This window comes from Argiope bruennichi, chromosome 3 (assembly GCF_947563725.1).
Source record: "Argiope bruennichi chromosome 3, qqArgBrue1.1, whole genome shotgun sequence".
Taxonomy (NCBI): domain Eukaryota; kingdom Metazoa; phylum Arthropoda; class Arachnida; order Araneae; family Araneidae; genus Argiope; species Argiope bruennichi.
Genome location: NC_079153.1, coordinates 42,282,124 through 42,308,895, shown reverse-complemented (window position 1 = coordinate 42,308,895; position 26,772 = coordinate 42,282,124). Strand labels below are relative to the sequence as shown.

Here is a 26,772-nt window from a genome sequence, read left to right as displayed (position 1 = left end):
AATAACATAAAAATGTATCGAAAATATTTTTAAAATATTCGAAATAAATTAATAGTCACATGCATGTTCTCTTATTTATCATATATTGCTTATAAATACATTTAATATCTATTAGAAAATTTTATGTTATATAATTTTGATTATTATTATATAATTTTAAAATATTGAAATTTATGTAACCGGAAATTAAGGGGTAATAACTTTTTATAAACATATCAATTTAACACTGAGAACAATACTATATAAAAAATATTTATTTAATTTATAAATAAAACAAATATTCATTGTCTGTAAGTGATACAGCAGTTCCAAAATTTCTTACTATTTCAAAATAAGGACTAAAAATTACGCACATCACAGTTTCAACTTTTCCGTTGATATTCTCACCATTTCATATTTCTTAATTTTTCCAGATGTTGTTTTGGGGAAATCATCTACAAACATGATGTAGCGTGGTATTTTGAAGTGACTTATCTGTAAGCATAAAAAAAATACAATATATTTATCACTTATAAAGCTGTATAAATGTTTTAATTTTTTTATTTTTACAGAAAGGTATCTATGTGCATTCACATGTTTATTATCGTAAAATAAAGTGACTATCATCAAGGTGATAATAACTATTAATTAGTCATCATAAAATCCCCTATCAAGAGATATAAGCGTCTAGTTTGGTTAACCCTTTCTAGGGTCATGGGAAGTACGATTCCCACCAAATTCATCAATCTTTCTGTGGAATTATGTAGGTTAGCATAAGTTTTGACAAATTTTTCAGTAAATCACACGCAAAATGATGTACCTTGATTTGTTATTTAATTATTATTCAGTCAAATTAACTAATCAATCAAATTTATCTAATAAGCTAAATGGATCACTTTTCTTAAGCCAATCTCAATCCTGAAAGCATTTTAATATACCACGACTAGACAAAAAAAATGGCATTTTAACACATTCACTGCCACTACTCACGCCTGATATCCGGGCCATCTATCTAATTAGATGACCCCTTCTTTGTTATCTTTTAACTGTAGTAGAGAAGGTGTCATCTAATAACATAGATGGTTTGGTACAATTGCATATTATCCGTAACGCACAGGCGCATTTGCGGTAGTCAATGTGTTAAAGGTTAAGTCTGGCGAAACACTGTGGTTCCAGATGTTAATCGAAGGAACTACATTAAACATCATTACAAATCGAAAGTATGTTTCCGATTTTTGTGTAAAATGAATTTATGTTGGTTTAAGCCTTCGATAGAATAAATTGAATGTTGTTGCCATCAGTAAACAAAATTTCCGTCGAGTTTTCGCAGAATGTGCAACTAGGTTAAACGAGATAAATATTATTCCAAGTACTACTGCTCTGTGTATTGACGCTAAAGTGAAACTAAGTTCCACTAGAGATGGTATAAATTTTTATCAACTTATTCAGACGATGATTTCAGACGATTGCTCTGAACATTGCAGATCTTGACAACTCTCTTCAAGTTGATTTTTCTACCGAACTTTTAATCAGATAGTACGAGTTATTCATGAACTCAGCCATAACTATTTTTCCATTGTAATCTTACCCACAAACAAAAAAAGGATACGGAGATGGTGCAACTATCTGTGGTAAACACATAGATGAAATTTAACCCTTTCGCATACAATGAAGTGTTCGACACGCTCATCGAATTACTGAATATTTAGTTTTAAATCTGCCTTTAAGTGAAAATATTAAGTAATTTAAAATGTAAAAATCCCTGAGAAATGTCTCAATATTCCAATGCCCTTTATATTATTATAGAAATAAAAATAGCAATAAATATTCCAAAATAGGATATTTTACCTGATTAGAAAATTAAATAAATTCGTAGATAAGGGAATTAAGGCCTATATGTACTCGATATATCTTTTCAATTATCCAGACTAGTAAAATATTTATGATATTCAGGATTTCTGCATTTCGTAAGGCTGCGAACATTTTAAAATATAATATCTAATAGAAAGGAAAATTTCTTTTAAATTTCACACAACCAAATAATATATCAAATATCATTAAAACAGAATAAAAACGAGTAAAACTAATTCCACAAAGCTGTTTTGATTAAAATATTTCATTTCATATTGTTATACTACATAAGAAAAAACTACGACAAGAAGAAATTCTTTTGGCTATGAGAAAATCACCCTACAACTTTGCCATGTTCTTTTGAAAACCTACAAATTTTCAATCAGGAAGGGACCCACTTTGGATTTGAAACGATAAAGTTATTATTTCATTGTTGGTTCTCGCTTCACTAAGGGGTATAATAATGTTGTGGGGCCAAGTTTCCTCCACTCCAATGAGGACACTCACCTCCTATGGGAAGGGTTCTACTGTAGTGAGTGATGACAATTAGGACTCAATTTTAATTGACTCCTCCAAGCTGCCCCGAAGGAGATCATTCAAATACCCCAGGGCCAGACAAAAGGCAATTCTAATGTGGTTTTCTACTCTACAGAAGACTATATCTGCAATTGCGACATCGTTTCATTTCAAAAAAGTTTTTTCCGGACTATAGTTAAGAGGAATTATTACTACATTATAAATGGAAATAGAATGCAAAATCACTATAAAGCACTGAAAGTAACTCTTCGGAATATAGGTGGAATCCATCCGTTTGATGGCGTATCATTATCCGTAATCTCCACAATTATAACGCTGAGTACAAGATAAACACTTGCGGAAGTCACTCAGATCTTTCAAAACCATCCATTTGCAGCCATGTTTCTGTTCTCTAAAAATTTTCATGTTGTATAAACTCATTTAATACATATATGAATAATCATTCGTCAGGAAGGTCTTTATTATATTTGTTCGTATCGTATATTGACTAAACATTATTCCAAATGGATACGTGAACTTCCTGTTTTCATACATTCTTTAAAAAGTTTTCGTGAAAAAGTATTATGTGCCCCTAATATTTAGTTAGAGATTGTATAAATAATTCCTTGAAATTCTTTTCAAATGAAAAAAAAATATATGAAAATGTAATGATGTATTAATAAATATATATTTATTTATTTTAATATTGCATTATTATTTCTGTAATTGTAAATTTTTTAAATTGCTTTCTAGATATTTATTTAATCCGTTGATAAACTATTATTCTACAGGTTAAATAAAACTCCTAAAGCTTTTTTGGTATCCAGTATTATTGAGTTTTCGAAATTTTTAAAAGTAAAGCTATATTCATTCTTACTATTGATTTAAACATAGAATTGAATTTAAATAGATGCAACAAAACATATAAAACTATAAAATAGATAACCTCAAGAAATTACAACTTACCTTTCCTCTGCAGAAGTTTTTCACTTCTTCTTCTGTTAAATTCATGTCTTTTTTCACAGATATCCAGGCACAGACTTCTTCTCCCATCCGTTTGTCGGGCACACCAACAACCTGAAGATAATCCGAAAAATTGTTTAATTAGAAAGATATATTAAAATGTGTTTTCTAAAGAAAATAAATGGCAAGACTGGAATTGGAATTATTATCTCATTATATTTCACAAGACTTAGTCTAAAAAAAATGTATGCAACAGACATTTAATATACTGGGTTATTATAAATAAAGATCGCCTGTTTAGAAAGCTGTAGAGCATGCATATATTTTTTCAATATGAACCAAGCGCTTTATGAAAACACAGAAAAATTACAATTTAGTTACATTTTTCGTTGATAAATAACGCTGCACCAATATTTAAGGAGAATTTTCTAGAATATTTTTGTTACTAAAGCAAAACTAAATAATTTTCACAATGTGTGGCCATGTTTCTGGGTCTAGAGTTGTAACAATGAATCATCATTTTTATACAAGACAGTTCACAACCTCACATCACTCGCTCAGTTCAAATTTTTTTTTCATAAAAATATAATTACTTGTATTAAGTTGTTATTTTCATGCAATATGGCGATAACGATCGCCTGATCTAACACCATGCGATTTTTGACCATGGGATTTTTCTGAAAGACAGATAGATGCCAGGCGACTTTTGATTCTAGGAGCAGTATTATGCTTCACATGAGCTCAATCGCACAAGATACTTTACGTTGCGCAGTAGAAAACTTAGCTTTCAGAATGAATGAAAATAGTAGAATGCTCAATGAGCACGAACAAAGCTGTTTTTATTCATTTGTTGCTGCAGAAAAATATGTTTTTATTTTTATTTGTTAATGCAAATTGCATCTCTCTTGATATTATTTTTTCCAGCGTTATTTGGAATATTTAAATCTATAGTTCTTACTCTAGAACTTTGTGAATTAGCGAATTTTAATTTAAACTCCACTGAGTGGTATCATTACAAAAATGTGTCTTCGGATTCATGGAAGTATCAAAAGTGAAGATTCGTCAAAATTTCGAGCTAGAATTGTTTGGCAATTGCAATACTTTGTATAATTTTTATATGAAAATATAAAAATCACTATTTTATTTACCTCGAATTTTATTTGCTTCGTGATTGTTGCCATATCTAGGAGCAATTATTTTACGACAACTTTCATAAATGGATACGACAAATATAAAATAAAACTGCCTAAAATAGTAATCAACTCAAAATTTGATTTAAATAAATGCAGTTCTATAATTACTTATTACAGAAGTTGTACAAAATAATGGGAAAGCCTAGCTGAAAACAGTTACTTCCATATATGATAATATAGGACTAAGTTAAATACGTTATTACTTTTTTTGTACTATTTTGTTGTTTATATTCTCAAGGGTGTGTGCGAGCGTATTGTACATCATTGGATGCTTAATTTCGTTTGGGGTGAAGTTAAAATGAGAAACTTGTTAGAGTTCCAGAGAGGGCAGATAGTGGAAGCCCGTCTGATTGGTGCATCGGTAACCACAATGGTATAGCTGTTGGGAGTATCAGTAGGCATTCTATCGAATTTCATGATAGCATAGAAAGATCATACACCTTCCGTGGCCTGACCAATTACAGGGCTTGAACATCATAGAGCCCTGTGGTCTGTTTTGGAAGAAAGAATGAAATCCCATCTTCCTTTTCCAGTGTCTCTCTGAGAATTAGAGTAATTTCTGCATGAAAAATGGCACAACCCACTTATTATCACGCAGAACTTGTATGCATCCATTTCAAGGAGAATTCAAGAGATTTTAACTGCAAAAATTGCACAAAGTAGTTGAACCTTGAAAGTTTTCACTTGAATCATATCCATGAAAAACGTGCACTAACGTCCATTCACCAGTCCAGTAAATCATCCACAGCAAAAATCCACTCTTATCAAAATTTTTAGCATCAATTTAGCTTCCACAGCTTTTTTAACAATTTGGCGGGATTTGCTAGGGGTGTTCACGAGAAAGGCCGAGCCCCCAAAAATGTGGGGAAAAGCAACGACTAGCATTAATATGAAAATATATTTATTATAATTAAAGGACAAAACATTACTATACTAACTTAAAACATATAAAGATACATGAGCGTGAGCTGTACGTCTTACGGACTCACTACCCAACTCTCGTCTGCCAATTATGGCGGGAAAGCATCATGTGATTAATGACGCAACATGGCCAACATGGCACCATACAGGAGATGAGATCTGTTAACAGTTCCCACATATATAGGTTTCTCATCATTTTGGACAACTCCTGTATATTCTATTTCATTATTCTTAAATTTATTAATATATCTTATACATACGTTTACTTCCAATATTGCCGGATGAGTGTTTAAGAAATTTTCAATTTCCATCGGATATATATTTTCACCACCTCGGATAATCATATCTTTTATTCTTCCAACAATTTTTATACATCCTTCTTCGTCCATTACAGTAAGATCTCTACATGCAAATAAAATCATCAAATAAATCAAAATACATCCATAAAATGTGAAATATATAATTATAGATTCGAAAAAGATAAAATTCACTTACATTATTTTAATTGCATATAAAAATTCTAATATTAAATACATTGTATGATTGAAGAAACATATATTCTTTTATAAATTGCTAATCATATATTAATAATCATAAAAAAAGGTTAGCTGCACCCTGTCAAAGCTACCAGGGTTTCATTGAATGACGGAATCAAAGCAACATAGATGGTGTAAGCACATAGATGTTTCCTCTTTTCCCTCACTTGGTCAAAGGCATCCAAAGCAGATGTAACGTTCCTCGTTTTCCCATACATTGTTAAGAGTATACGGACTACCAAATTGAATCCTTTTCAATATGAGAGTCATTGTGTCTCGTCAATTGTTACTAAGCAGGTGTGGGAAAACAGCTGTGTATTCCGTCGTTTCAAATAGATCCATCACGTCTTCAAGAGCGAGGAACGTAGAAATATCCAGATACTAAACTTTTTTTTATTTATGAAGAGACTCCTCAAGTCATCAGAAACCGATTAATCACTAGCAACCAATGTCATTAAGTGTCAAACTCAAATGCACTTCACCCGGCGTTAACTGCGAATCCATTGTAATCGACATCGACATCTCAAATTTATTTAACTTTTTGGATGAAAATGGCATTTTGAGAATTGGTGGAAGACTTGTTGGTGGAAGAAAAAATGTTCATTCATGTATTGTGTGTTTTAAGGCTAAACTTGTTACGTTAGACCAAATAATGGGAGATTTGCCGAGAGATCGAGTAACACCTAACTATCCATTCAATGTGAGTGGAGTTGATTTTTGTGGACCATTCTTCATAAAATATCGCAATCAGAGGAAAGGTATTTTAAACAAAGTCTATGTATGTATTTTTATATGCTTTGTAACCAACGCAATTCATCTAGAGATTGTGAGTGACTTAAAGAGTGAAGCTTTTATTGCTACACTAAAAAGATTTTTTGCAAGGAGAGGCAAATCATCCAAAATTTATTCGAATAATGCTCAAACCTTTATTGGAGCGAATAGGGAAATTAAGAGATTACTTCAGATTGTAATTGATCAAGATAAAATTCTTGCTGAGTATTTACTCTCAGAGGGAGTTGAATGGAAATTCATTCCACCCCGTTCACCCAATTTTGGAATCCTTTGGGAGGCTGGAGTGAAGTCCTTTACCATCTTAAACGTGTGTTGTAGGTAACGCTAGGTTAACTTATGAGGAATTTTTGACAGTTACAAATCAAATAGAAGGAATTCTAAATTCCAGACCATTATCACCATTGTCCTCAGATATAGATGACTTAAAGGTTTTGACCCCGGCACATTTTTTAATAGGCAGGCCTATCAGTGCAATAATAGAACCAGATATTACGAGTGTAGACACTAATAGGTTAAAATTGTGGCAAAGAGTAACGAAAATTGTCCAACTTATTTGGAAACGTTGGCATCTTACCTATTTAAGCCATTTGCAAAATCGCACGAAATGGCAAATAATTAAAACCAATGTCAAGATAGGTGATTTGGTACTGTTGAAAGAGGAAAATTTACCGAGTACCAAATGGGCCATTGGTCGTATTTTGAATATTTACCACGGTAAGGATGGTAACGTAAGAGTTTGTGATGTGAAAACACAGAATGGTGTTTACAAAAGAGCGATTTCAAAATTGTGTAAATTACCTATGGATAATAGAATTTAATCAGTGTAATATTGTATAGTGATTTAATGTAATTTGTATTATATTATAATTATTTTTTTTGTTGTGATATATTTTGTATTGGTGTTCAGTGTTATTATTTTGAAATGTAATATTTCAAGGCGGGCGGTATGTTGCGACGCCAACGCCACCTTTTGAGTTTTTTGTAGCTATCGGCAGAGAGAGTTTCAATAAACAGTGTGTTGTGAGCGTTGAGTGAGAGAAAACAGGGGTTATTACTCATAGGTCATAAAGCATGAAATTTCTACTCACGGTGTCAAAGTCATGCTCCTGCTCATCACAAATGTCTAGGCAAAGTAGAATTAATTCATTGTGGCGTGTTTATATCTAAGTGAAATGCATATAAAAAAAAATGGGAAACAGGTACAACTAGCTTGAGACGAAAATAATTTTCACTTTCATATTAATACATCATACAATAATGTGCAAAATTTAAGCAACTGTCAGCATAGAGCTATTAAATTGAAGAAAAGAGCTTTTGCAATCTGATCAACATCAAGTCATTTCAACAGAAAAGTGATACATATATAAAAATCAAGACAATGAGATTACAGGGTGACGCGAGAGCACGCAAAATATCTAGAGGCAGCGCACACAATGCAAGGCAACATAAAACGAAGAAGGTAATCATATTTCCAGGCATTTGTTACAAATGAAAAATAAATTTGAAAAACCTTTTATTCAGAATGACTTCAAGAAACTATCAGAATGCCTTTACCCAATCCACAATGATCGAAAAAGTACTTTAACCGTATGTCATACTTTGGCGAGTGTTTCAAAGAGTTTGGAATTTACAAAAATGTTGTTTCAGGCATTTGGGAAGCATTCCAAAACACAGTTTGGCAGTGGTCTGCAAAAGAAAACAATGGCAACCGATGTCTGGCTTGATAAGGAAGACAACACACATCATTTCTCAAACTATAGGTTTCTTGATTTACTGTGGCCAGACGACTGTTTGAAAAATAGCTTGTTCACCCGACGACAGGAACGCTGCATGCCATTGCCAATAAGTCATCGGCGGCACCGTTTACAATGATGTAATGAACATAATGGAGATATGTCATTTTGAACGATGAGATTCATTTTAGTCTTACAAACTATTCTCGACGGCATTTGATATGGCAATAGATAGGGTCACATTTCCATCCTACTATTATCAGAGAAAGATATTGTTAGGTGATAGTTATGAGCTTGTGTGGGAAGGCAGAGTGATAAAGAAAAAAGAAAACAGCCCCGGAAATCATTAGTGTTATGAAATCAGCTTCTTTGCATGAATCCATCCCAAGACGCTACAGTTGCATATATAATATTTATTTACGATTACGCACAACCCCATAATTTCTTTTTGCTCAGGAGTTTCTAGAACGAGAAGATATCCATTGAATGGATTGGCCAACGTTCTCCCCTTGATGTAAATCTCATTTAATATGCTATGGATGATTTGTACGATGATCGTACGTTCAACGGTACGATCGTATTATTATAAACCTGTAATGCTATTTCCCAGCACGATTAGTTCTATCACCGGAAAGACCAATTTACAATAATCTGTATTGGACCCTGCTAGGATGCCGAGCCTGTAATCCCAGAGCTTGGCGATCAACTTGACGACCATTTGGCGACAAAACAGTTAATACTGGAAACTTCGAGAATTTTAACTAACCATCCAATAGGAATTGAGATACGCCTGATTGGTCGAGAAACTTCTCGGAACACCTCCCGGGAACTATAAAAGGCTGACAGACTCAAGCTGAAGGCAGTGTTTTGAGTTCAACTCTGGTTAATAGTTGAACGAGCTCTCTCTCTCTCTGAGTGCTTCCACCAGCTTATCGTTTTTGTGCTGCGTTCTGCTATTACGTACAGCTGTGTGTTGCTTGTGTGCGTCTCCGGCTGTGAATTTGCCTGAGTATCAGTGACTTCGTGTTAAATAAAGTCGTCGTTTGTCACGAGGCCTGTTGACTGTGCGTCTCCATACATCCACTACACGAACCCGTTAACTTTACGAACTTATAGACGAAGTTCCGTAACAGTATCCTTTGTAGACCAACAGGAAACTAATATAGATATTCATTTTAGAATAGGCACTCTTACTTCAAGATTTGCTACATAATATAGGGTATGAATAGACAGTGCCACGTAACCATTGTAATGAGAGAAGGTCATGTTCCCTATTCAAGGGTATATGTTTTTAATTCTTTTTCCAGTTCAGACACTGTTTTATACCACCACCATTCTTTTTTTTTTGCTTCGCTCGTAAATGTATGCATCCTATTCATTTTTTTTCCAGAGACATTTTGTATTACATAAAGTATGAATTTAATGTCTTCCAACTTACTCTCTACAGAATTATGGCAAAATCAGAAAAATTGCTCACGTTTTGCTCACTAATGTAGAAACGATGATACTTTCTTTGAGCATGTTCTTGAAAATTAAAATGTTTTATGGCATATGGAAATCGTTCAAATACATATTTTTGCTCACTTGTTTTGGGAAGAAATTTATTTTTTAAGAGGAATTTCAAATGTCTTAAAATGCAATATTTTGAAACTAGAGCTTTCGAATACTCGTGTTGATCTTATCAGATTCGATACAGAACCAACGTGAAAATTTGTAACTCATTTCCGTCGAATAAATTTAAAAAGAAACTGCACTTTTGAAAAAAGTCGAGAAACATATTATGTTTAACGGAAACAAAAACAGAATGGAAAGTGAAAAAATATTTTACCCAGTATGATACCAGTTCGTTTTTTCCACAACTTCAGCTGTTTTTTCTGGATCTTGCCAGTATCCAAGAAACAAATTGTGGCCTCTAACGCAGAGTTCTCCCTCTGCATTTATTGGCACTAAACGGCCATTTCTGTCAACTATTTTGAGCTGAAAAGAATAAGCATTGGTTTTTATATAACTTATGAATGCATTGTTTGCTTATTTAAAACAAATGTATTTTATCAATATAAATCATACATTTTTAAACAAAAAATTGTATTCTTATACTATTTAAAGAATGAGATGAATTGTTTCTAAAAAATAACAAGGTTAAAGTATCTTTTCAAAAAATATTTTTTGGAAAGTTTATCTTTTATTCAGTGGCAGATTCTGGACTAGACAGTTACCTAGAACCGTTGAGCTGAATGAAATTACATTCCAAATGATTAAAAATATGATTAACCCAGATTCAAATAGACATGTAAAAACAAATTCTCTGATTCTATGAATCAGAATTACGAATTGAATTCTTATACGAATTACGAATTGTATTCTTATACTATTTAAAGAATGAGATGAATTGTTTCCAAAAAATAGCAATGTTAAAGTATCTTTTCAAAAAATATTTCTTGGAAAGTTTATCTTTTATTCAGTGGCAGATTCTGGACTAGACAGTTACCTAGAACCGTTGAGCTGAATGAAATTACATTCCAAATGATTAAAAATATGATTAACCCAGATTCAAATAGACATGTAAAAACAAATTCTCTGATTCTATGAATCAGAATTACGAATTGAATTCTTATACGAATTACGAATTGTATTCTTATACTATTTAAAGAATGAGATGAATTGTTTCCAAAAAATAGCAATGTTAAAGTATCTTTTCAAAAAATATTTCTTGGAAAGTTTATCTTTTATTCAGTGGCAGATTCTGGACTAGACAGTTACCTAGAACCGTTGAGCTGAATGAAATTACATTCCAAATGATTAAAAATATGATTAACCCAGATTCAAATAGACATGTAAAAACAAATTCTCTGATTCTATGAATCAGAATTACGAATTGAATTCTTATACGAATTACGAATTGTATTCTTATACTATTTAAAGAATGAGATGAATTGTTTCCAAAAAATAGCAATGTTAAAGTATCTTTTCAAAAAATATTTCTTGGAAAGTTTATCTTTTATTCAGTGGCAGATTCTGGACTAGACAGTTACCTAGAACCGTTGAGCTGAATGAAATTACATTCCAAATGATTAAAAATATGATTAACCCAGATTCAAATAGACATGTAAAAACAAATATCTCTGATTCTATGAATCAGAATTACGAATTGAATTCTTATACGAATTACGAATTGTATTCTTATACTATTTAAAGAATGAGATGAATTGTTTCCAAAAAATAGCAATGTTAAAGTATCTTTTCAAAAAATATTTCTTGGAAAGTTTATCTTTTATTCAGTGGCAGATTCTGGACTAGACAGTTACCTAGAACCGTTGAGCTGAATGAAATTACATTCCAAATGATTAAAAATATGATTAACCCAGATTCAAATAGACATGTAAAAACAAATATCTCTGATTCTATGAATCAGAATTACGAATTGAATTCTTATACGAATTACGAATTGTATTCTTATACTATTTAAAGAATGAGATGAATTGTTTCCAAAAAATAGCAATGTTAAAGTATCTTTTCAAAAAATATTTCTTGGAAAATTTATCTTTTATTCAGTGGCAGATTCTGGACTAGACAGTTACCTAGAACCGTTGAGCTTAATGAAGCTACATTCCAAATAATTAAAAATATGATTAACCCAGATTCAAATAAACTTGTAAAAACAAATTCTCTGATTCTATGAATCAGAATTACGAATTGAATTCTTATACGAATTACGAATTGTATTCTTATACTATTTAAAGAATGAGATGAATTGTTTCCAAAAAATAGCAATGTTAAAGTATCTTTTCAAAAAATATTTCTTGGAAAGTTTATCTTTTATTCAGTGGCAGATTCTGGACTAGACAGTTACCTAGAACCGTTGAGCTTAATGAAGCTACATTCCAAATAATTAAAAATATGATTAACCCAGATTCAAATAAACTTGTAAAAACAAATTCTCTGATTCTATGAATCAGAATTACGAATTGAATTCTTATACGAATTACGAATTGTATTCTTATACTATTTAAAGAATGAGATGAATTGTTTCCAAAAAATAGCAATGTTAAAGTATCTTTTCAAAAAATATTTCTTGGAAAGTTTATCTTTTATTCAGTGGCAGATTCTGGACTAGACAGTTACCTAGAACCGTTGAGCTGAATGAAATTACATTCCAAATGATTAAAAATATGATTAACCCAGATTCAAATAAACTTGTAAAAACAAATTCTCTGATTTTCTATGAATCAAAATTAGGAAGGGTATTTACATTAAATAATTAAAATCATTAGCAAATAAATTAAAGCACAATTAAATTAGTTAATTGTAACAGTTAATTGTAAGTGGGATATTAATTATTAATTTGGTTAATTATTTAACTATTTGGTTAATTGGCATGTCTATATTATATTTAATTTTAAATTTTAACATTATATTTAATACTTTCCTATAATTTATCACATTAATTAAATGCTTTAATTTGCAAGCAACTAAACTATTAATTAATAATTATAAATAATTTATACCTTCATCTTGATTTACATATTAAAAACAGTAAATGAATATATATGTATAAAAAATAGCTAAAATTAAAAGAAGTGAGCTTAACTGTTAACTTTTTAATTAAGTTAAAATATGTTGAAATATGAAATTAAACTCACCAACAGAAAAGCCTTAAAATGCACACTGCTTGAGGCTGCACAATACTTAAATCCATCACTGCTTGTCTTATATTAATGCATTAAGACATGCATATAATTCATAAGCATGATTTATTACATTATAAGTATTAAGATCTTTTATATTTGAGCGTCACAAGCAATCTTGGATTTTCAACTAAATTTTAATTTTGCATTCAGGCAAGAAGTGTAGGATAACCATAAAATAACACTTCCTGTTTGGTGGAATTTTCAGTTAAAATCAATGAAGGAATGAAACCAAATTTCTTATACAGTTTGTGGAAGGCATAGGCGAATTTAGCAAAAAGAAAAAAAAATCTTTTGCAATATTAAGTGTACTGGTTAGAAGCAAGGGTTGTTTCAAAATGTCAACTGTTACATTAATTCATTGCTAAAACAGTGCCTATCAAAACGCCGTTGATGCGCAACCGATTTCGAGTCAACGAAATTATGTCTATTTTCAAACAAAATAAAAAACACTACGTAGCACGTACTGATTTTCTTGTTCAATCAAAAGAAAAACACTGGTGCAAATCGCCGTATCTTTGTAGGAATTCAAGGTGACGATGTCCTAACGCCAAACAATAGTTGAATTAGACGATTCATAAGTGGTGATTCCATACCTTTATATTTGATGGGATCTGAAGATTGTCTTGTACCATGTACTTCTAAAATCAGGTGAAACAATGAATATCGTTTGCTGTTGCCAACGAATGATAAATTTGAAACATGCGTTGATCAAAAAGTGCTCAGATTTTGCTACAAGACATTAAAAGGCAATTTTACTGCAAGACAACGCCTTATCCCAAAAAAAGAAAGGCACCAGAGACATCATTTCTGCATATGGCTAGGAATTCTTGTCCTAGCCGCCGTATTCTTCAGACTTGGCTTATTCAGATTACCAGTTGTTTTCATCAATAACTCACACACTTTCCCAGCAAGATGTCTATAAATGGCTTGCTGACTTAATCACCTCAAAATGTGAACAATTCTTTCCAGGGGTCATTCATTATTTGAATGACAGTTATATTCAATTGATCACCCTGCCATCACTGAACTGCATAGTATAGACAGGATAAATGTGGCCTAAAATTTGGTCTTAATTACCATCCAGTTATGCCACCTACCTATTCTTCGAGTTAACGTCTTTTTCCTCTATCTACTATTGGAAGGACAGTTGGGTGAAATATTGATAGCGATGTCGCATGCTTTGAATAAAGTATTTATTACCTTTCTTCCAGAAGAAATATTAAGAATTATTAACAAGTATATATGGTATCTTGTAAAAGGGAAAATCAGCAGATTGAAAACGTCGCACAAGTTATAGAATACTGATATTGATAAATAAAGAATTCCTTTCTGTGAATTTCATACTGTATACCATTCATTTCTAAATACTGTCGACTCGGTTTCAAAACCTCGTCAGTCAAAATTATTCTGAAAATGCAATTTACTTGGATTTTAATTGGAAAAAAATCGAGAAATACTATTTTAAACGTCCTTGAATCAGTTCATCGAATTAGCGCTCCTAGTGAGAATTTTAGACAATTATTATTATCGCCTGAAAATTTTAATTGTTTGACTTACATGATTTTTAAACCATGCAGACGATATGTTATTTCACGAATATTAATTAAAAAATTTTATAATCCATTTTCAGTGCACTCATTGTATTTATTTATCAGTTTTCAGTTCCGATGATGTCAAAACTTCTCCTATCAGTAAAACATTTTGCTTATAATTGTTTCGAAATTAATCTTTCCAGTCTTTCTAAAATACAAACACGAAATTTGGTCTTCTCGTATTTGTTAAACCCTCCATTTGAACAATTCCTTATTTTTCCTTCTTGGAACAAAAACAAGATAAAATCTTGTTCACTACGAATATCGGTTACCTCAAACATCGAAAGAATTTTATCTTAGAAAACTAAAGATGTTTGTTTCTGGAGCTTTGTTTGCAGTAAATTTGGAAAATTCAGCAAAACATTCCTATCGTTCGACGCTCTTAAATGGTCTGTTTTCAATCTCATGATATTTTCAGCAGTAGTATTCAATAAATGTATTTGGGAAACTCGAAAATTCTAATATTTTCTTAAAATGAAAATATTTAAATGAACAAATACGAGTAAAATAGTCTGATTAGATATATTTCGTTAAAAGAAGAATTAAACGGTGTTCCATTCTAATGGTACTTCAGTAGCTAATCTGTAAACTATTAGAAATAATTAAAATATACTTTCAAATTTTTTTTAAAAAAAAGGCTTTAAATGGAGTAAAAATTACACTTTTCTTGTTTCATTCAATAAATATACTACCGAAAAAATTAAGAAATTTAATTTTTTATATAGTTTCCGATCTTATTAGTCTAATTTATTAAAATATTCTTTACGCGTTAATGTTTTGAATTTTTAAAAAATTCAATTCGCTGTGCTATTAAAACTGATCGAGTTATGAAACATTGAATTCCAAAATATTAGACCAATCAACGACTTTTTTGGGGAAACATCGTTCCTTGATCGGAAAATCTTCCTTGAGACAGCCTTTGAAAGTATTTAAAATAATTTCAAATAGTGATATTCATAAGTTCACAACAGGTTGCGGAAGAGAGGAAGGTTCTTTTAAACTAAATTAACGTATTAAGAATGTTTTACTTAATAAGATCAGAGGACAATACAGGAAATTATATTTCGCAAATTTTTTTCAATAGTACATTTATTAACTGTAACTACTTACTGTAGTAATTTATATTATATAAAGCATTTTTTTGCAATTGTTACTATTACTTATCTTTTAAAGCTTAAAAATTACATATTGAGAAATGATTAGAATGAACACATCGTATATTGTAAAAAAATGAACTATTTATACAAAAACTCTTAAAAGATAAAAAATATATAGAGAGAATTCTGATTATCTCAAATTTAATTGTCCAAATCCTATGAAAGCGAAAAATTCCACAAACAATATTCTACAGAAAAAAATATCATATAAAGGTAGTGAAACAATTGGTTTTGACCAATGCCTTCAGTAATATTTTAATACTCTACAGTTTTCTTCTATTTCAATAGTAATAGCATCAATTTAACAAGATCAAGCAACTTTGATGAACTAATTGTTACTGTACTAAATGAAAGTACTATCTTAAATTATACCTGAATTAGTACTATCTTAAATTACAGAACATTCTGATTAATTTGCAGTGAGCAAGAGAGCAAAATTAATTGGCGAATTAGATGCAGTGATGTTTTTGAGATTTCTCTCGAAAAAATGATAAGGATAGGACATGATGTTTCATGAATCCTACTTATGAAACGAAAATTAGCGAAATCGGGAAGGTAGCAGTGGAACTCTTCCATGAGTTTTCCCCGTAGGGTATGTGCAGAGAAATATTGTTTTTGTGATATTTTCCGAAAATGGGGAAGAGGAAGGAGGTTGTTCTAGGTACGTCTGGTTGATTCATATGCAATAAAAATTTACGAAATCAGTAAAATAAATGGCACTGGGGGGTAATTCTTTGAATATTACGATGAAGTAAGAAAGCAAAAAGTAAGCAATATGCTTATTAATTCAATATATTATAAGCAAATTTCATTTTTTTTTCTGAGAAATAAACTTTTTGTCATTTATCCAATTATCCAGATATTCAATTATCCTAATCCTGTCTGTTCCCAAAAGAACGACATAATTAGAATATATCATATAAACATTCATAGAGAAGATTGAAAACTAAAGTGTTTTACAAAAAAAATTGTGAAAATAATTTTTTGCAAAACCCACATAGAATTACAATATTTCTTCAAAGTGCGTAATTTGAGAGAATTTAAAATTAATATATGCTTAATATATGCTATTAATATATGCTTAACTTGCATATTTTATGGACAATTAAATCTGATATAGAAATAGAGAGTGCGCATAATCAAATGCATAATTAACATACTTCAATATATTCTAGGGGTTTCAAAAGGCCTTTGACAGCCTTCTCAAAGTCATCATCAATTCCATTAACAGCGACCGCTGGACTATTTTCTGTGGAACCATATGCTATCTTCAGAATTAAAAAGAAAAAAAGAAACATAGAATTTTATCATCATTTTGATAGAAAAAGAAATAAAATATAACTGAATTCTTTATTTGAATTTGAAGCTTTTACACGATTATTTGTAAACTTTTTCATAGTCATCAAATGTAACACATTGTAAAGAAATACAAATTTTAACATGCTGTTATCAAGTTTAAAATTAAATCATAAAATACTGTTTTATTTTAAATCAAAACCACTAAAAATGTTTTTTCCTTTAAATATCTCCTGGTATCCTAAAACAGAACTAACCTCTTCAGCGACCAACTAGTTCACGGTGAATATTGATTGCGTATAATTTTAAGTAAACCATTTGCTAAATGTTATGAATTCCTCAACAAAGTAATTTTAAGCCTTAAAGTTATAAGGTCGTGTTATTTTAATAGCCTTATACAGGTTCTATTTATTATATAAATGAGTGTTTCTAAATTATTCAAGTTCCGTGGTATTACAATGCTTTTAATATAAGCATATGAATCGTCCATATTCTAATTGCGCGTTGTTTCTCGTGGTACTGTAACTTCGGTTTCTTATTCCTAGTGTAAATTGCACAGTAAATGATCGGAATCTTTCTTCCTTAACTTTAAACAATTGAAGATGATCAAGCCATTAACTGCTTCATAAAAAATCAAAATGGTTTGAATTTCATCGCAACAATAAGACTGTTGCTAAAATTTATGCACAAAAAATATTTTTAAAAAATACCAAAGTTAAGAAAAACCTTTTAGGATAAATATTAGAAAAAAGGGCAATTTCCTTTTTTTTTTTAATTGACATAAATCAGTTTTATGCAATGATATTTTTGTTGTCATGGGAAAACGCCAGAATTTGGTTTAATTTGTAATTAACTAAAGTTTTAATTAAAATTTGAAAAATAAATCATTCAAGATGTAAATTATTGCCTTTCAAAGTATATCTATGCCAAATTTAGTAGCTCAAGGTCAAACGGTCTGCCTTGTATTAATCCAATAAACGTACAAGCATATACCCACATACTTGCCTTTATTATTATTAAAGATAAAAATTGCGCTTTTTACGTTTAGCTTCAAAGTATTATAAAAGGAAATGTCTTCGTAGTATTATGAAAAAAAATTTTATAATTTTTTTTCTACTGACCAGTTACATCTAAAATTTAATATAGATCCAGAATTGTGGTTTGAAGTTTTGAGTTATTATGCAGTCAAACACACAGAAAGGGATACAGACAAACAATTTAATAGTCGATCTATTGTTTTAGACACAGATATATAGTTTTGAAGTATAAACTAAATGTCAAATCTTATTCATCTAGATTGTTGTTTTTATAGCTATTATATTCAATCACACACATGAAAAAAAGATAATAGTTTTCTGTTTTACGAACTTGCATGATCTATAAATTTGGTGGACCTTGGGGATCCTGCAGAAATAAGGCGCAAAGTTTTCCATTTCAAAACCCCAATTCCAACGAAAATACGTCCTGTATGTGGTCCTAGTGCAGACTAAATCTGATATCGAGAACCAAACTTTCTCCAGTTTGTGAAACACGCATATATAGACAAGAAAGAGGCTTTTTAAGGACCGTCCTTGTCATCTGATTTAAGTTCATACTCATCCAAAGAAAATGTCGTCTTCATAGAACTTCCAAAGGGCATTTTAATGTAATTTTCATACGATTTTTGTATGAAGGCCACATACTACATTTTATCCATAAATTCATTTCGTTTTTTTTTTTTGTTGTTGTTGTTATTGTTCTTGTTGTTATCGCGTTTCCATAATTTCAGAAAAATACGCAGAATTCCATTTTTTTTTTTAAATTTAACTCAGCAAGCTTAAAATGTAGATTTAACACAATCTCGAAGTAAATTTATTTTCTTTTGACGATTGTATTTCCTATTTGCTTACTTTGTAAATCAAAATTACAATCAAGCAAAGAAATCAAGTAGTCGAATGGTTTTTTTAAGATTTGAAATATATATTTCAAAGTGAATTTGTTATCAATAATAATCTTACATTTATATAAGACAGGCCGAATGTTTCCTTCAGTTCTTCTATGAGACTTTCAACAGCTGGAGATCCACCAACAACAGCTGTAAGAAAAAAATTATTCATATATATTAAACAAGTAACAATCTTGATGAAATAACTGCAATAATGCGGGAAATTCTTTATTCCTTATTATTTTCTTCGTTTTTAGTGATATACAATAATTTTTAAACAAGAATTCCGCCCGAGCTCTCACTTTTCGTAAACAATAAACTAGTAAAGAAAGTCTATTTTCTGAAATGATGGCTGTTATTAATTTTGGATACTATTTCGCACTACGCGCCTTTGATGGCAAGCTGTTCGCCCGTAATGTTATCTTTCCTAGTTTAAATTACTGATAAGAAATACATTTATTTAAAATTTCAATTATTCATTTAATAAGATTGAAAAATATTAATTGAAAGGAATCTATCGATTACCATTTCCTACTGGTGCATATCAAAATTATAATACATGCGGAAGGAAAAATTTCATTTCTGGATTAATTTCCAAAAAAAGGACACATTTAATTTTAATTTTAACATTGGCGAAAGTACATGCTTATATACTTTGATGTAACATTAAATTAATCTTAATTTCATCTAATAATAAAATCATTGTTATAGATTCAAAACCAAATTGCATTTAAGCAGTTAAAATTAGAAAAAAAATTGTATAAATTAAATTGTATTCACTAAAAAAATAATTTTTGAATTTTAAGATAGTATAGAAATCATTTTGATAATAGTTGCCAAATTCTCAGCTATTTGCTATTAACCTCAACATAATTGAAATTTGAGATAAAAATTTTAGTATTCTCTCAGGTTATACTCTAATTTCTAAATCGCTCAAGTTTCTGCAATGTAGTTATATTTATTTCATAAGTTTAATCATTGTGGTCAAATTACCTGTCATGTTATTTTTTTTAATTTGAATCAAATGCACAATTAAATGCGTTTTATCATTTTTCATTTAATGTATTTAGTTTTCTTTTTCAATATTATTTCATATTTTATCTTAATAGAATTCGTTAAAATCAAAAACTGATTGAAAATTAAAAGTTTTTTTTTTTTTATAGAATATGGTGCATATTATTACAATTGTTTAAAATTCTCTCTGAATTTCTTAAACAATACGGAAATAAGTTATTAAACTTTAATAATGGATTTCCTCGTCAGATAAGAGTCACAATTCTGTTGATGCGATTTGTTTATATCAATAAGAAATAATTATATTATAATACAGATTAAGACTTAAGTATTCTGTTCGAAGTATGTTGAATCAAATTTACTTTCATCATGTATGCTTCATGTTTTTGCTTAAATTAACATGTTTTATGTTCGTAACGTTTGGAAATCAAGTTTTCTTTCTCTTCTTAAATATATCAAAATTAAAAAATCATATTCATTTGTGTTTTGTCGATAGCTATATAAATTTTAATATTTTCAGAACTTAACAATCAATTAATTTAATTTTATTCAATTTTGATTACAGACAAAAAGATTTATCTGGTATGGAATTTTAAAAAGTTTGATTGGTGGATTCAATAAGAATGTTAATTATATTTTTCTTTGAAATTATAATTATTATTCATTGTATCCATTCAATTATACTCATTATTGGTGGATTCAATAAACATGTTAATTATATTTTTCTTTCTAATTCTGATATGTATTAAAAACTAAAAAAAAAAAAGAAATTAATGAAAATTGAAAAAACATTTTTTAGATTTTATGCTCAAAATTTTTGAAAATATTTTTTATATATTTGGGAAGTAAAAGCAAGAAATATATGATCGTGAGATGTTGAAAACGATACTACAAAAAAATAATTAGCAACAATGAATATCAAAAATAAGTAATCGTAAAAACTAATTATAATTTATATACGTAATTAAAACTTCAATTTACGAAAACATTTCTCCATGCTTCAGGTAATTTGATAATATGATTCCAAAGAAAAAATATTCTTAACATTTTACTACATTAATAAAAGCGTATTTTCAAAAGTTTCTGCCTTCATTATTTTTATTGGTCCATAATTGATGCCGGTTTCCACCAGAAAATCGTTTGCATATTTGTATAAATGTAATTTTTTTAATTCTTAGCAAATTCTTACATTATCCGAAAATATGTTTTTAAGGAGATAATTAAGATCGATTCAGTAATAATTATCTTGATTCTTAGTATATAACTAAGTCAAGGTAAAATTTATCAGAAAAAGTTTGTCACGCCTTTTAAAAGGTTTCCTTTAATTCAGTAATGAGCACCGATTATTTAGTCAGCTACTTTTTTATGTGACTTATGTCACTTTTCATCAAAAAAATTTGTAAATAATCAGGAAAACCATTTGCTAAAGAACTAATGGTGAACTAATGATGATCTACGAAATTTTGATTGCGTCGCATAATTTGTCAACATAAATCTAGGTACTTATACTCATAAATGAGATTAACTATAAATGGTCACATTGAGTAAGAGAATAAATTATTTGAATATTAACCTGGAGATAAAAGCATAGGTTGCAATGGCCTGATAAAGAGAAAAAAAATTGTTTTCAATACTACTAATAGAAGAATAAATGTAAACCTTGTTTTAGTGATGAGACGTCGTAATTCTGCAATTTGAAATTATAAATACCATCAACATGCATGGTTGGAGTACCATAGATAACTGTGCATCTAAAATAAATAACAATAATATAACATTTATTATCTTTTAAATGTAACAAATTATTGATAATTAAATGGAAATAATAATGATTTTAAAGCATTAATTTCGATTTCATTCCAAGTGAAATCTCATCTATATTATTTCCAGATCTTAGATGTCTACATTCATTTTCAATAACCTAAAAAACGTAGTAGTAGTTAATTAATTCAAAAATAGCCATTTTCAGAACTGCTCCGAAAAATTCTAAGTAATTATATTTAAATAGTTTTCTATTTGCCTCTGCTTTAGACACTTGTTGCATAAAGGAAAAAACTCATATTTGAATAAATCAATTAACATTTTTGTTTAATTTCGAACAATCGATTCTAAACAATCGATGTATCCATTATTGATGAGACGAGTGATCGCATAAATCGAAAAAATACATTGGCAATTTATATGTCTATTTCGTCGAACAGGAAAACATTTTAACCGCTTAACTGCTTTGCCCGAGTGCCATACCTGCGTGCATCGATTTATCAAATTTTGATAGTTGTAAGCAAAAAATCAACCATTCATAACGATTATAATTCAATATTAAAATTACTTCGAATACATAGATGAGTCATGTTATCAATGGATTTCCATTTGAATCAAAATAAGAAAATATTCCCAAAATAGAAAGTGTCATCTTATTAGATTGTAAAGAAAATAAAACAGTTAAAGGATTAATCAATTTGTAAAGAAGTATTGATTAAAGTCTCATCACATTTATTTAAAAAAAAACTATAAAAATAACACTTGTTGTAGAAAGGAAAAAATTTCATATTGAATAAGTTAAGACATTTTGATTATTTTTCGAACAAACGATTTTATAAAAACCGATGTATCTATTATCGATGCAATTAGTAATCGTAATACTTCTGTAATTTATATATCAATTTCATCGAACAGGAAAAAAAATTTCATCAAATTATAAAGCAGTATTTATTAAAATCACGCCACATTTACTTTAATAAAACTGCAAAGATAACACTTGTTGCAGAAAGAAAGAAAAACTCACATTGAATAAATTAAGATATTTTTGCTTATTTTCGAGCAGATTTTCGATTTTATAAAATCGATGTATCCATTATCGATGCGACTAGTAATCGCGTAAATTGAAACAATACTTCTATTATTTATATATCGATTTCATTGAACAGCAAAAAATATTTTAATCAATTTATAAAAAAGTACAGTGAAATTCTCACCACATTTACATAAAAAAACAGCAGTTGCTAATGTCATCAAACATCTAACTATATATTTTCTTAACTAACTATATATTTATATAGTTAGTATATATTTTCTAACTATATGTTTTCTAACTAACTATATATTTTATTAACTATATATTTTCTTATTTATTATTAAAAAACAATCAATCAAATATATTTTCTTATACTGTGCGGTCGTATCATACTCTCCTTTCCATCTGCAAAATGTATAATGGATTCCAAAATTAAATTGGTTATAACAGGCATGGGTAAACTACGGCCCGCGGATAGAATTTTAAATGGTATGTGGCCATTTTAAGTCCGCATTGGAAAAAAAAATTATCCAAAAAATGTGTAAGAAAAACGACACAGCAAAAAACAGTACACAAGCATTAATGATTTATATTTAGCAAATTAAGTAACATATTAAATCTTTTGTTTTTACTTTTCCTAATTTCCCAAATAAATTGCATCAAGTAGTCAAAATGCTAATCCTAATGTATTCTTTGTTTGTTGCACAGAAACCTTTTCGTTAATGACCAAAAACTCTCGATATTCTGCGTATAAATATTTACATCGTTTGGGCTTACAAAATTTTTGGAATGGTTAATTTGTTGTTGACCAAAATCTTCGTTATTAGAGAGAGTGCTTCTATAAGCACGCCACTCACCTGTTATTATTGTAGTCCCAGGAAGAACATATTCATCTAAATTCTCAGCATTGTTTTAGTATTTCTATTGGTTACAGGCTGTAGTTACCCGACTTCTATTATACTTTCTTTTTAAAAAAATGATTTTTTGTCTAACTCGATGATTTTCGGCCTTCCATCTTCAGTTAGACCACCCTGCCTGTCATTATTACTTATTATGTAACGTACTATTATGTCTCTTATTTTCTCACTATATTCTCCGACTGTTTTCTACTGATATCTGTCTCATATATCTGTCGCATAAGAAGTGAGCTCAGCTTTGCAGCTTGAATTAATTGAATTGCAATCTAACAATCATATCAAACAGTTGCTTCTGAATATGCCAGTTAGAGTTTTACAAATCTTTATCGAAAGTAAATTTTCCAAATTTAATATCTCACGCCAAGAAAATCAGTGCTATGTTTGTTTATATATGTGAACAAGTTTTCATCTATGAACCTTAGAAAGAATAATTTCAGAAGTAGACTGAGAGATGAGCATTTAGCCTCGTTTCTTAGAATCAGTACATCTCACTTCGAACCTCAGTATAAGGAACTTTTAAAAATTAAATAGCAATTTCATTCATCTCATTAACATATTTAAATTGTAGTACTTGTATATTGTTTTTCTCATTTTCAAAAATTTATCTTGGCCCGCCAATTTTTTTCTTTTTTTTCGATTTTTAGCCCGCGACTGAAAAAGTTTGCCCATCCCTGGGTTTTAAATTCATCCTACTGAGTTTTGAACTTACCTGTTCTTCTCAACACTTTTCAAGCTTTCAACAGCATTAAATCCAGCAGATGGAAAAATGCAAGTTCCACGAAACATAACGGAGGCCGTTGAACCAAACACGCAACCGAAGCAGTGAAATAAAGGAACTTGGCAACAGATAATAGGTTTCTGAAAAAAACAAAACAAAAAAAACGCATTTAATTTCATGTTTTTGTATAATTGTAAAAAAAAATTATCCTTTCTTACTTTTTGAATTGGTAATAGAATTTGTTGACAAATCAATCATCTACTTTAATCGTACCTTGCAATAATTTACCAAGAACCAGTGGGTGTGGCCTTCCCTAAACTTGTCATGCCAGAGAACATCTTACATGATATTGGCATACAATTGTTACAAAATATTAACTTTGGCGTGAATTTAACATTTTTACTGAATCTATTTTGTCATCCTTGGCGAGTTATTTGGCGATTGATCCCTGGCATGCTTAATAGGTATCCAAAAATCAACTTAGTTTTAAACCCTTTCTTCTCGACCAATTGAAACCAATGATACAAAACTGCATTTGTAATCACAAATTTATATACCAAATTTGATACATTTAAGTCATTTTGTTTTTTAATTACCACGTGTACTTATTTTTGGAGGTACAGGCCAACAGAGAATCAATCCATGATTGGATTTGGCTCAAAATTTGACAGGTGTCTACACTATAAATGTTAAATCGGTGTTACCGAATTTTATTTTCCCAGCTATCTTCGTTTTTTAATTATCTTGTTAACTTATATTCTAACAGCCGGACATACGGACTTCCTCTACTCAGATTTTACTAAAAATTTGATAGAAATCTGGAAGTTTGGTGTAAAGACCGTATACCACAGTTTATGTTATCAGATCGTTTTATAGTCTTATCTTTGTCACAGGCAGATGGATATTTTCGAAAAACGTGTTTTTCGAACTCAGAGAGGTCTAAAATGTGGAGGTCCGTCAAAATCTTGAGTTCGAATTTTTTGACAATTACTATACTTTCTCTATACAACGTATACAAGAAAGTAAAAATAGACCCAGAGATAATATTGGCATAAACCTTCATCTATAGAATTTGAAACAAGCGAAGTCAGGTCAATTCATCCTATTGAAACGTAAACACGTTTACTTCCCTAATAATGTAGATCATATGGAACAACGAATATTCATCCATTTTTTTCTGGTGCTACAGGAACCGAAATAAATTGGAGAGTTTTCACATAATAAAAGGACAATGAAATCTACAATCCATAACAAACATAGAGATTTGGGGATGCTAAAAGTAGCGTTATTTTATCCTCAATGCAGGCCTACACACCCCTGGATACAGCCATACAGCCATTGATCGATTTGACTTCGAAATTCTGGAACACTCATCCTACAGCTCGAATCTTATTCTATCCATTTCTTTGGCCCTTCCAAAAATTCATTCATCTTCAATTTTCTATGGAATACGATGATCAAGATGTAGGTGCATCAATGCGTAATAGTTGAACCATGATTCTTCTTCAAAAGAATGCATGAAGTTGAACACCGATTGGCGTAAAAACCTTTCATTCAAAAGTCAATCATTATGATGAGGCAATTAATTTGAACTTCAATATTAAGAAAGTTATAGGAAAATGGAAATTTAAACCTTCCTCCCAAAAAGTTTCTTCTCAAACCAAAACTGGATGACCCATCTACAAAGACTCGAGATTTTTATCTTTCTGAAACTTCTAATTCGCCCACTCAAATCTAAAAATTAAGGAATTCTACATATCATGTTTATAAAATAACCTGAATAAAGCGCAATATACAGGGTATTTATAAAATATGTTTCCCTGCTTCATGGCAGTTGCAGTTAAAGTTTATCAACGGGATAAAATTTAATTTCATATACCAGCTATAGAAAATACGAAGAGATATAATAAGCATAACAGAAATAAAATGTACCAAAAGTATCTGAGGAATTAATTTCAAACCATACGCGGTTTTATGAGGCATTGCAAATTCACTTTCTATTCCTCTTATAATCTACACAGATATTAAACATAATCCTTTTGCCTTAGCTTTCGAAAATGACAGAAAAATAAAAGCAATAAAACATTAGATGATACGATGGGAAAGTTTGAATTTCATTAAAATAACGAAATCTATAGAAAAAAAATTATATATATTTTTTAATTTTAAGCATTTTTTAAAAATAGTA

The 26,772-nt window shown here is 29.9% G+C and overlaps 1 protein-coding gene across 4 annotated transcripts in view; it reads right to left on the bottom strand.

Annotated features, from left to right (window-relative positions):
- Positions 1 to 234: 234 nt before the first annotated feature.
- LOC129962724 (medium-chain acyl-CoA ligase ACSF2, mitochondrial-like) overlaps positions 235 to 26,772 on the bottom strand; it is a 56,446-nt gene continuing 29,908 nt past the window's right edge. For all 4 annotated transcript variants that reach the window (XM_056076674.1, XM_056076671.1, XM_056076673.1 and 1 more), the window contains exons 10-17: positions 24,576 to 24,724; positions 21,815 to 21,906; positions 19,215 to 19,291; positions 17,082 to 17,189; positions 10,313 to 10,461; positions 5,684 to 5,825; positions 3,313 to 3,423; positions 235 to 474 (exon numbers count right to left, since the gene is read on the bottom strand). In XM_056076674.1, coding sequence (XP_055932649.1) covers positions 355 to 474; positions 3,313 to 3,423; positions 5,684 to 5,825; positions 10,313 to 10,461; positions 17,082 to 17,189; positions 19,215 to 19,291; positions 21,815 to 21,906; positions 24,576 to 24,724 — 948 coding nt within the window. In that variant the 3' untranslated portion in view covers positions 235 to 354. The remainder of the gene's footprint in view (positions 475 to 3,312; positions 3,424 to 5,683; positions 5,826 to 10,312; positions 10,462 to 17,081; positions 17,190 to 19,214; positions 19,292 to 21,814; positions 21,907 to 24,575; positions 24,725 to 26,772) is intronic.